Source organism: Elgaria multicarinata, chromosome 10 (genome assembly GCF_023053635.1).
Source record: "Elgaria multicarinata webbii isolate HBS135686 ecotype San Diego chromosome 10, rElgMul1.1.pri, whole genome shotgun sequence".
Lineage (NCBI taxonomy): Eukaryota > Metazoa > Chordata > Lepidosauria > Squamata > Anguidae > Elgaria > Elgaria multicarinata.
In genome coordinates, this window is record NC_086180.1 from 57,233,847 (window position 1) to 57,246,566 (window position 12,720).

General features: G+C 41.8%; 1 protein-coding gene across 1 annotated transcript in view; it reads right to left on the bottom strand.

Moving 5' to 3' along the window:
- SCFD2 (sec1 family domain containing 2) overlaps positions 1 to 8,317 on the bottom strand; it is a 189,363-nt gene extending 181,046 nt beyond the window's left edge. The window contains exons 1-2 of the mRNA XM_063135774.1: positions 7,193 to 8,317; positions 5,007 to 5,175 (exon numbers count right to left, since the gene is read on the bottom strand). Of these exons, the coding sequence (XP_062991844.1) occupies positions 5,007 to 5,175; positions 7,193 to 8,042 (1,019 nt within the window). The 5' untranslated portion in view covers positions 8,043 to 8,317. The remainder of the gene's footprint in view (positions 1 to 5,006; positions 5,176 to 7,192) is intronic.
- Between the last annotated feature and the right edge of the window lie 4,403 nt (positions 8,318 to 12,720).

Here is a 12,720-nt window from a genome sequence, read left to right on the forward strand (position 1 = left end):
TGATTCCACCGTCGCACTGCTCTAACAGTCAGGAAGTTTTTCCTGATGTCCAGCCGGAATCTGGCTTCCTTTAACTTGAGCCCGTTATTCCATGTCCTGCACTCTGGGAGGATCAAGAAGAGATCCTGGCCCTCCTCTGTGTGACAACCTTTTAAGTATTTGAAGAGTGCTATCATGTCTCCCCTCAATCTTCTCTTCTCCAGGCTAAACATGCCCAGTTCTTTCAGTCTCTCTTCATTGGGCTTTGTTTCTAGACCCCTGATCATCCTGGTTGCCCTCTTCTGAACACGCTCCAGCTTGTCTGCATCCTTCTTGAATTGTGGAGCCCAGAACTAGACATAATACTCTAGATGAGGCCTAACCAGGGCTGAATAGAGAGGGACCAGTACCTCACGTGATTTGGAAGCTATACTTCTATTAATGCAGCCCAAAATAGCATTTGCCTTTCTTGCAGCCATATCGCACTGTTGGCTCATATTCAGCTTGCGATCTACAACAATTCCAAGATCTTTCTTGTTTGTAGTATTGCTGAGCCAGATCTTGTAACTGTGCATTTGGTTTCTATTCCCTAAATGTAGAACTTGGCATTTATCCCTATTAAATTTCATTCTGTTGTTTTCAGCCCAGCACTCCAGCCTATCAAGATCACTTTGAAGTTGGGATCAACTTCTTTGGGATCATTTTTTCTTTTGGTCCTACTTTCCTAGACTCTTGTTTCCTCTAGTCTGTTGCCTTCCCAGTCCCCTGATTCCTCTTTCCTTAAGGGTCCAATTCTTTTTCTCTCCTTCATTTGACCACTGTCCACAGGAAGAGCCTAGGTCCTGCCCCCTTTACAATCACAGACTCTGTAACCAATAAACTCTTTCACACCTACCAACAAGTAAACCCAGAAAATAACACATACATACCCAAAGCTCCTGCCCCCTACCTATCAACAGTGTACTATTGTTCTTTCTTCTTTTCACTCAGTATGCAATCTTGTCCTTTGTGAAGCATTCTATGTACCATGTTTGCATGCCACTCCACCATGCCAATAGAGTGGACGAACACCCCAGAGACAGAAAACACCTTCTCTGCACCTTCCACCCTGATCTCTGTGAAGAACTCCCGCCATCAAGGATCCATAAACAGAGGCTGCAATCACCGGAAGATCAGAGGATTGCCACGTTGTGTGACCTTGGTCACTGTGGGTTATTTGAGGTTTAAACAACAAGGGTTGTTTAATCCTCAACTTACAGTAGCCAGGTTAAAATGAAATCTCAATCCCCTGATCGGGGGTTGTATATTCAAAATGTCACCTGGCATGCACAGCAGCTCATCATGGATTAATAACCCCCAATGAGCCCAGTGTGTCGTGTGAACATCACACACACAGACACTTGCAAAATCAGGCTAAATATAATAGGAAAATAAGTAATAGTTTAACAAACCATCAAAAAATGATTGTATACTAAGAAGTTAAGAGAACTAAAATAGCTCAATGACCTATAGTATCATCTGTTGAGAAAAGTGAGTTCCTCTTTCCTAGAGCCAACCTAACAAATTTGGCAGTGTGGCATGTCGCAAAATAATCTGTCCCTGCCAATAAAAATAAGATTTTGTTTAAAGTGGATTATCCCTAATACCAATAGTAAGAATGAATATGAATATATTTTATTACGGTCATTGACCAATACCAACAGTACATTTAACAAACACTCTATACAAAATATGTTAACACATTAAAACTACCAACATCTAGAGAGTCAGAGTTCAAAACAGTTATATCAACAAATCCATCTAAAATCACACAGTACACTCAGGGGCTAAAAAGGTACGGCATGTTATTGCAATTGCACAAAATTTAGCTACTTTATTGGTAATATAGGGAATCTTATCAGAGAGTAATAAGGAAATATAAAATTTCCCAGTTCTACCCGGGTATTTATATAAAATAGGTAGAATAAGATCATTCCTAAGAGCCCGATAAAAAGAACAGTATAAAAGTACATGCCTCACCATTTCAACATCCCCGTTATTACAGAGGCATAGACGGTCTTGGAATGGTATTCCCTGGAATCTCCCCTCCAAAAACTTGGAGGGCAGAACATCAAATCTGGCCAAAGTAAAAGCTTTTCTATAATTAGGGTAAGTCAGATTAGTCAGATAAGCACTTGACTCAAAGGTCTTATTTCTTAAGGGACTGGCATAAGACAATGAGCTGACATGCTCTTGCAGTACAATATCCCAGATTCTCTGTTTGACAGCTGCCTTGGCATTTGAATAGCCTAAAGCTATTAAAGCGTTGGGAGAAAATCCCAATAGAGATAACTCCTTACCCAAATACTTTTTCCATTTTGATTGAAAGGAGTCCAACAATATCAAAGGAGCCAACCCAACTGGTAAGTTTCAACCAATAATTTATCATATGCAATTTGGTACGGGCTTCAATGGGAATTAGACCAGCCTCTAGCCTCAGAGCAGCATTGGACACACAATGAGGTATTGAAAATATAGTTCTTAGAAACTTGGTCTGAATGATTTCTAAAGGGCGGAGGTTATAATAGGCGTACAGCTGAGATCCATATAGCATTTGGGCAATAGTTTTAGCCACAAACACTTGGATCCAAACCCAGACATCCAAACCCAGACCACTGGGTTAAGGGGCTAAACAACCCAGAAAGTAAACTATGGTTTGTTGCTAAGTTAACTGCTGGGTTGTTCAGCCCCTCAGTCTGGATTTGGAAGTTATGCCCAGCAAGAGCCAATCAGGAGTTGCTGAGTAAAACCAGAAGGGTCAGGCAAGCTGCAGGCAGTGTATCCACTCTCTTCCACTCATGCACGACAGCACAGCTTATTTTAAACCATCAGTTTCTAGGGTTGTTGTTATGTGTGAACATCAATCAGACATCCTGAGACTTCTAGAAGGGCACTGTCATAGCCCTTCGCAATCAAAAACCCTACTAAGAAACTCAGTTTAGAAATAATTTCACTCATTTTTGTGGCCCATGATTCCGCCCCCATGTCTACAGAAAACAGTAAAATAAGATGAGAAACCTGCTGGGAAATTAACTTAAGTAAAAAATAAACAGCTGCATTCTGAGCTGAAGTTCTCACTGAACACCATGTACCTCCCTTCAAGCAACTGCCTTGTGGGTGAATCTAGCAACCTCCAGGGCTCCAGACAGTAATTTATGGTTTTGATTCCGGGGCCACAATATCTGAGTGAAACCATATAGGGGCTCCATAGAGGTGCTGGGACAGTAATTTTTAGATAATTCAAGAAGGGGTGTCACTAACTTCGGACATGGTCTGCTGAAGAAATGAAAAAGTGTTAGTAGTGGCATTAGCCACCAGTGCAGTAGCTTTCAATGGGCAAACCAGGATCCATTTTTTTAAAAATGTAACACATAGATATTTATATTAGTCAACCTGCTCCAGCAACTGGTTATCCAACTTACATTAGTATTTCTTCCCAAACCCCAGGATTTTAGTTTGGAATAGTTCACTTATAAACATTCTTTAGGGCGCAATCCTATGCATGTTTAGACAGGAAAAAAGTCCTGCAGCGTGGCTGGCCGGGAAATGCTGGGAATTGTGGGGATTTTTTCTGCCTAAACATGCGTAGGACTGCAGTATGAAAGTATGGATCTCAAAACTCTACGCATCCCCAATTGGCTATATGAGAGAAGAATTGGATCATCAGCATATAATAGAAGAAAAATTGGAGAAGAAAAATTCTATACCAGAAAGAGAAGTAATCATATCAATAAGATACAAATTAAATAAAAGTGGTACCAACCGACACCCTTATCACACTCCCCTCTTCACAGTAACGGCTTCCAATAAACTGCCCCCTGAGGTATATACATATACAATAACATATACTAGATTTATCATACAACCCTTGAATTCTCCCTTAGCAATTGCAATCCATATATAAAAGAGCCAGTTTGTGAAAAAGACAAGGCCAAGAAATGGAATCGAAATTAGCTGAAAAATCTACAAAGGCAGTAGAAAGTGATGTGGTGGGGACATATATTTTCTTACCAAGTGTTTCAAGATGAAGCAATGGTCAACTCTTGACTTAGCATGATGGAAACCTGCTTGCTCATCGAACAAAAAGTTTTCTGAGCCCACCTAGTTTTCCAGCTTATCCAGAAGATGCCTCACACATAATTTGCTGAACACATCCAAAACACTTATAGGACGATCGTTCTTAGAGTTAAATTTTGAACCTTTATTGTAAATAGGCACCAATATTGCTACTGACCAATTAATAAGCCTAAATAAGGTGGTTAAAGTGGGGATCCACCAATCAGTACAATTGATCAAACCATCAGAAGGGATTCCATTCATACCAGGAACTTTTGTGCTTTTTAACTTCCTTAACAAAAGTGCTATTTCTTCACAAGTAACTGAGGCCCAATGTGGAAGGTCTAAATTGTCAATCAGCAAGGGTTCTGGGTTACCCAGTGAGGGTAATTAGGGAAATTAACCAGCATGCACAGGGGTAGTTAACAAGCCACCATGTTGTGTGAACTGGTCCACTTTGTCTCTCGCATAGGCAAACATTCCTCCAATTGATCCCAGCAATCTTCAGCATAGTAGTTTGATTTCCAAGGAGGGGGGGGGGATACAAACATTTACCATAATAAAAGCAATTAAATTGAACCTAAGAAATATTACCATGGTCCTGGGGATCACTTGGCTAATTAGATGGTCAAATAAAAAGATTAATCTGTGATCCTCCCAAGAGCTAGTTAATTTGAAACGTGGCTATATGGGTAAATGAGCAAAAAGAAATCCCACTGCTTGATAGCCAATACTGCAGATGCTAGTAACCATGATACCATAGTGATTTTTGCATATGAAAGGAAGATGTGTGTCTAAGTTAGTGGTGACTGCAAGTTCACAGCCTAGAGAAAATATTATTAACAGTGGGTATCAAAAGGCTGTAAATAAATAAATCTTAGTCTGCAGTATCTGTGAATAGGTACACATCAAACACAAACACACAGCCTTACTTTGGTTGTGCCAAGCAGCCTGGTGCGATAATGCTGCAATTTGCATCATCATTCTGCAGGTTCGTGAGTTCCATCATGTTAACCATCACATCATTTGTATGACCTTGAAGTTTGGGAAGCACAGAGAGAATCTTCTCTGCTAGGTTGTCACCATGATGGCCAACTGCTCCTGAAAAAGAAAGAAAAGAACACCCAAATGTGGAAAGTTTATGTATTTATGAAAAGAAATAACTATTCAAAACAACAAAATCTAATAAACCAACGAAGAGTCTTGTGTCACCTTAAAAACTGACAAATTTATCCTGGTATAAGCTTCTGTGGACTATACCCCACTTAATCAGATGCATAAAGTATTATGAACAATTTCAGGGTTTTATACATAACTATGGAGGGACAGGAGGGGCAAAGAATTGTGAACAGTGAGATCAGAAGAAAATTCAATGCAGAAAATGCTGATGGTGACAATTACATTATTAACAGTGGCCATCTACAGTGCAGCTGTTTAATAAGAACTTTGGATCAATGTTAATGCTAAAATTACAAGAAAGGGAATTTGAGAAGCCGGTCTTCAGAAAAAGAGTTTTTTTTTAAAAAAAATATGAAATAAAATCCCAGACCCATAATATCAAAACCAAGAATTCTATTCCTAACCCCCCAAGGAATGCAAAATCTTCCTTTAGAGCAATACGAAAGAAGTTAATCCAGATCACTGCAATTAGAAGAAGTAAAGTAGATCACTACCCTTCGGTTTCTTATACGCAACCATATTTTGACTAACTGGGAAGCTGGCTAAATTGTGTCAGGAGTGCATATATTACAGCAGTTTGTTTACAAAGCAATTGGGAGCACAAAAGCCTATGAACTTATCTGAACATGATTTAAGCAAATTACCCTTCTGCATTCACAAGGAGTGCTTGAGTGAGTCTAGAACTGCCAGTAGGTGTCCAGTCTTAAACTGGGGCCAAATAACAATGTTGGATCCACAAACCACCAGGTTCAAAGTCCATATAGACCTGGTTCGCATGGAATGTCAATTCCATGGCTATGGAAATGGCATGGCTATGCACTTTCTTTCTAGATCACAAAACAAGTCAGGTACACCCCATTCTCATGCTGTTACTGTGATGTATGAAACTAGTACTCTGGGTTGTTGAGGGAGAAACAACCCAAAGTTTTAACCCAACAACAAACCATGCATTAAAAACTCTGAATTGTTTAACCCTAAACAGCCCAGTGTGCCAGGTTCGCATGTCACATAAGAATCAGGAACATTCCTGGGTTGTTTCAGAAAACAGAAGGTGGGAGCCAGCACACTCACAAACACCTCCAAGTTGGCCTGGACCTTACAAGACACCACTCACTCTAAGACCCTGTTCAAGAATAGTAAATGTGATACTTGGTAAAAGTTATCCAAAACTGGGAAACCTATACCTGGCTTCTTCAGTAATGATCTCAATATCACCTTCCTCAAAGAGACACTAACCACCACCAAGGTCCATACTATAAACTCAGCAATGACAAATTTCATCAGCCAAGAAGAAGAAGGATCCAAAGAGCAGGTAGTAGGTTTCAACCATCCAAGTAATTTGTCTACATTCTCAGGCTGTACAAACAGAAAAGTATCTAATTTGTATTACATTTTGCAGATAAAATTGCTCATATCCATTCCAACTTGGATACTTATGGTTTCTACAGTCAGAGGTAAATGCAGCCAGAGGCCACAAGAGCTCCACAAGCTGATCCACCAGGCCTGTTTGAAACAGGCCCTTTAACACTCAGAAAAGTTCCACTGGCCAACATTGAACAAATGCAATGTAGTGGAGGATGTTTAAATGTAATCATATTTGTGTCAATAGCCCAAGTTGTCTTCTGATTCCAAGGCTTATAGCATGGAGGTGGTTGATGTTTCTTTAACAGATGTTTTAGGGTGTAGTCTGTATGGCCATTTCTCTTTCTTTCAACATCTCAACCAGGCATTAGGGTTTAGCCCTCTGAATAACCACTCTCTAAACCACTCCAAGCACTACTGTTTTAACTATGGTTTTAAAAATGATTTTGTCTAGAGTGCCCTAGAAGCTTTTGTGTGTCACTGTAGGCAGATGCACACTAAAGCTAGCATTTTTCTATCAGCTGAAAATAGCTTCAACAGTAATAAATTATTAACCCCCTGATACCAAGATACTTACCTGCCAGATCTAATGTTCTGTCCACAAAGATAACAGAAGCTCTGTTTTGTGCAGTTTTCCTTCTGGTCTTCGCCTGGGAGTAATTTGCCAGATCCCCTGCAATGATCCTGCTCAGTGTTCCTACAGCAAAACATTCCTCACGCACACTGAGGTACTCAAATAAGCTGTTGAGATTAGAAACCAGTATCCTGATCCCAAGCTGCAACTCTGAAGACAGGGATGAGAAGTCAATATCACTCAAGTTAGCAAACTTTTTCTTCTCTGGTCTAGCTTTATTGATTCCTGTCAAATCCTGAGCCATCAAGGGGAAAACCAAGGAAAAGGCAGGTGTTACAAAAAGGTGAGGTGAAATGGGTGCCAGAAACAAAGTGGCATGTCGCACCTCTGCAGTGTAGTTCATGTTGCCCATCCACTGGCAGAGCTTCTCTTCAAACTGATCAAAAACTACTTGGCCACCACCTTCAACCTCAGCACTGCTGGGAGCATTGTGGGCCTGCAAGTGCACTGCATGACTGACTGCTGTGAAAACCACACAGTACTGGAAGTGGCTGAGACTTACAATGTCACGAATGATGTCCACCGTCCTGCCCTTCAGCAAAGTGCTCACTACAAAGGCTGCCTTGGGCTCTGCGGCCCCACCAGCTTCAAAGCTGGAAAACTCCTTGACATTGAGAGCCCCAGCCTGCAGCAGCCTCTCTGCTCCTCCACATCCCCAGTGAAGGCTCTCAGCACAAGCTGGGTCCATGAACACAACAGCCCGCTTCACCTTTGCAAACACCTGCTCCCAAGCTTGCTGGCAAAACGATGACATCCCAGCTGGGATTGCAGAAAAGGAGGAAGTTGCAGACATCGTGAGTGGAGAATCGCTGATGATCCCCTGGCACTTTCCGATGAGTAGCGCTCACACTGCCCTCAGGAGGAGGGCCACAAGGAGAGTGGGTGAAGCAAGAAGTGGCGGGACCTTTGGTTTACGTTGAAGGAAAACCGTATTCGGATACGGGGCGCGGGGAAAGGGGCTGAACTCAAATCCAAGCCAACAGAAAGCGACAACCAGCCGGTCAATAACATTCAGGAAGGGATGACTAGAGGAGACGTTGACAGCACCTCCAACTACAACACTCATACATGCCTATACGTAGAGCTGCCGCATGTATGTGACGTTATTTTCATGCGCCCATCGTTGATTGGCTGTTTGGAGGAAACCACAAGGCGGAAGTAGACTTTGGGCTGTTCGTGGCCACGTAACGTCATTCTTCGGTTTGCAAAAGCGTCCCTCTCACTTGATGACGGAAACACGCCCATCACGCCGGTAGATGACCGGGGCGGATTGAGCCGCGGCGACGAGTAGCGGGGGAGAGATCTCCCGCGGTTATCCTGGGCAACGCGTTGCGTTTCCCCTCTGCTTTGAGCTTTTCTTCTTCACGCTATTTCCAATTCTGTCTTGTCCCTGATCTGATTTTTCAGAGTCCATAATAGTCTCATAAAATTTTACCAGGATTGACACTGTGAAAGACAAAATAGTATCCCCAGTTGGGATTAAGTAGTAACGAAAACAGACTACTGGACGCATTTCCAAAGATAATTACCCCTTGTCAGATATTCATCATCATCATCATCATCTTGAATATCACAAAAGCTGGAGAAAATAAATGCAAAGGTTTACCCACCCCCCAAAAGCGTTACCTAATAAAAACGACATCCAGAGAGAGTGAAGTTTGGGTTTGTTTTAGAAAGTAAGAGTTGAGGCAACTTCTTTTTAGTATCAAAGGAACAGATGGAAGTCAGTGAACATGTGTAAACCTTTACAAGACTAAGACTGCAATGCTTTAGTTATTTATGAGGGAGTATCATTAAACTCCCTCATGGGACTTTCTTTTGAGCAGATATACATAGGTTTGCACCGTGGGTGTGTTGAACAACTAAATTTGGCAGAATACTCCTCAACTCTGATTTTGAAGGAGGCAATTTTATTTATTTATTTATTAAATTTCTATCCTGCCTTTCCAGTAAAATTACTGCTCAAGGCAGCTAGCCAAAAAAAATACAGATAAAATAAACCAAGTTCAACAAGAAGGAAATAAGACCACACACCAGATTAAAATCTACTTCAGCACCACATGTGTTTAGATGCCAAAGGCCTATTTGAATAAAAGTATCTTTGCTTGCAGATGAAAGAACAACAGATCGAGCTAGCCTGGCCTCCCTTGTCAGGGAGTTTCAGAGCCTGGGAGCAGCCACTAAGAAAGCCCTGTCTTATGTTCCCACCAAATGTGTACTGGTAGAGAAAGGACTGAGAGAAAGCCCTCTACCAAGGACAGGTGGGCTCATATGTGGTCTTAGTCCTTCTACCAGCCTTCCAGATTAAACCTCCGCATCAGTCTGCATAATCCATACTACAGTGTGCCGCAAGAAAAGAGCAGGTACGCAAAAACAGTACTTGGGGGCTATTGCTTCAGATCGCTCAAGTAAATGAACAAAGCTACAAAGAACCTGTGGGCGTTAGGCAATCTATTTTGGAGGGAAATGTCACACTATGTCCACAGGTGTTAATTTATCAAACACTGAGCCTGAGCAAACCCACCCATTGGCCTGGTTCCAACGACAATATAATCAACTGGGGGAAGGGAGGAGTCAACCATGCCTTGAGTTGATTATTTTGTCGTGGGGACACACACAATGGACACACACCATACAGTACATTATATTCTTGAATTAAACAATGCGGAAAAACAGGATGCTCCGTTGCTCATCAAATAATCAATTGATTAAAGTGTTGTGTGGAGGGCTCCATTGTATAATATCTCCCCGTCAAGTGCACTATTCCATTGGCCATAGATTTCTCCAGCAGGAGCAGCCAGAAACACCCCTGCTGCTCCTGTTCAGCCAGCAGAACTCGAAATGGCTGATGGGATATGGCCGGGAAGGAGGAGCACCTGCAGCCAGGAAGGACAGCAGGACTTTCAGCCGCGTGGCGGGGGAAGGGGCCACATGTCGTGTGGGGAGTACCAGCAAAATAACGCACGGTGTGTTATTCCCCCCTCAGTTGCCTAATATGTCATCTGAACTCAGCCATTGAGTCTTCTAAAAACAACCATGTCATACAATAATCAGTGAGCTTTATCACACCAGCGTTATACTGTGCAATCACTGCAAATTGCATGCAAAGGACTCAGAAGTTTTCCACCTTATAATCTGCTTTGATTGTGAAGTATTCCCATGCATCCTGCCTTAATTGTGCAATAAAGCAAAAAGATTCACAGTATTTAGCCCCTACATTTTGAGCGCATCTTCCAAGCCGCCACTGGGGCCCAGGAGCAGGATTTTAAAGAACTGCGTACATCTGCGTAAGCTTTAAAGATAAAGACACCAAAATTGGCACAGTAATAGATATTAGGGAGAGCTTTAAGCATACTAAATTTGAATTGAATTGGGTCATCCGTTGATTTTGCATGATTTCCCCCCACCCTTAAACTCACTTCCTGGTATGCAAAGGATCGTTGTCGCCTGGTAGCAACAACAACCGCGAAAGCTTAGTGCTACGGGGATAATCCGAGGGAAGCAGGTATGTGGGATGAAGCTCATTCTCTAACAGTTTGTGCTATAACAGCAAACTAAGAGGGAATCAAAGATCATGAATGAGAAAAACCCTTTGTGACTCTTATGATCCATAACTGAGACTTTCTTCATACTTTATGGACTTGTGTGCAAACCAGACTACAAAATATACATCTTGTGCATCTGATCAGATGTCAAATGTGTATGTGTGTATTTTTTGCCACTTACCCCTTTAAACACACAAACAAGCAGCGACCAAATCTTTTCTACCTACTGCTTCTGTGTGTTTTAAATAGTTAAGTGGGGAAGAACAGAATGTGCAAGCATACTTCACATCTGATACGCAACATGTTTATTTGGTACAAAATTACCCAAATCTGCATGAAGCGTCTAAGATATTTTCATTTACTTTGGAGTAACTCCTATTGAGCACAGCAGGACATCTCAGTAAACATGTGTAAGATTGGATTGCAGCATAACAGTTCTTATTCTTTCAGGGCTTGCGTAGTGTTATATTTAGCATGTTAATTCAAAAGTGAGTCCCCAATTAGTTTAAGATTTTCAAACAATTGTCTGAAACATCTAAATTCAGGCCACCCACCCACACCAATCAATTGGAGCATGAGAGATCTCAGACAGAGCGGATTGGTTTAAACCCACAATTTCTGCCCACCGTTCATCTGATTGTGAAACACCACGAGATGGTGTCACGACTGATTCCTTTGGGTCTTCTTTTTACTTCTTTCTATAAAAGGATCCCAACCATGGATCCAGTCAGCATACTGCTACTCATTGGTTCTGTGTGTCACTGACTCTTCTTGGCCCCACAGCACCAGCCCAGCACTCTATGCTCCACTCAATTCACCCTTTTACTTCACTGCTGCCACCATATATTTCAGTACCTTACCTCAGGTACTTGAAGAATCCAATCCAGTTTATGAAACAAAATAACTTTTATTTAACAATAAGTTCATACAGTTTATCAATCTTGTGGTTTCATTTGTTGCAATACTTGCTTGTTACAATACAGTATATATCATGTATCCTTGCCTACTCTACCCATTAGTCAAATCTATCTCCTCCTATTCCCTCTTTTCCCCAAAAAATAAACCGTTGATCCTACTCTGATCTACACCTCTTCAGCAGACAAACCCAGCCTCTGGCTGAGTTTGGATGACACACTAATCAATGGTTGATTTCTATTTTTTCCCTATTCCCCGCCACCTGTTGATTAGCATGTCATCGGAACTCAGCCATTCTGTCAACTCTCCACCCACTACTCTCAACTGCTTCTAACTGCTGTCACACACTTGAATCTCACAGCCAATCAGCATCCACTCCAACATTCCATGTACTCACTCCCCATCCAAAACAGAATTAACCACTTACCTTCCTTACCATTTGAAGTCCAAATGGCAGCTACATCATAAATGCATAGCAATAAACAGTAAAACAGCACAGATGACACTCCAGCTGGCTGTATTTGCTCTCTGTGCCCTGAGAAAAAAGAGCCCCTTTTTCAGGACACAGAGAGGAATCCTGGCAAAAGAAGCCCCCCTCGACCTTCAGGAACCATAGCTTTAAAGCACTCCAGACAAGGGCTCCCAACTGAACCAGCTTCCTTTTCCCACCCCCAAGTGGGAGGGGCCTCAGGAGGCCAGATGGAGTGGCCTGGTAGAGTTTCCCTACCACTGGTCTGAAAGTTTGCAGCCTGAACTTTTTTGTATATGACGGTAAGGGTAGCCAGAGTCTACCATTGTTTCAAGAGGGATTGGTGCAGGACTGCTATTACAGCCATGGTTTCATTTGATCCAGGATCTGCTTACCAGAATTGTATCATGAGTAATGGAAACAAGACTGCACATTTTTTAATGCCAGAGTTCAGCCATGTAAGTGATAATAATTTGTTTATTTATTACATTTTTAAATAGCCAAAGCTCTCTGGGCGGTTCACAAAAATTAAAACCACAGTA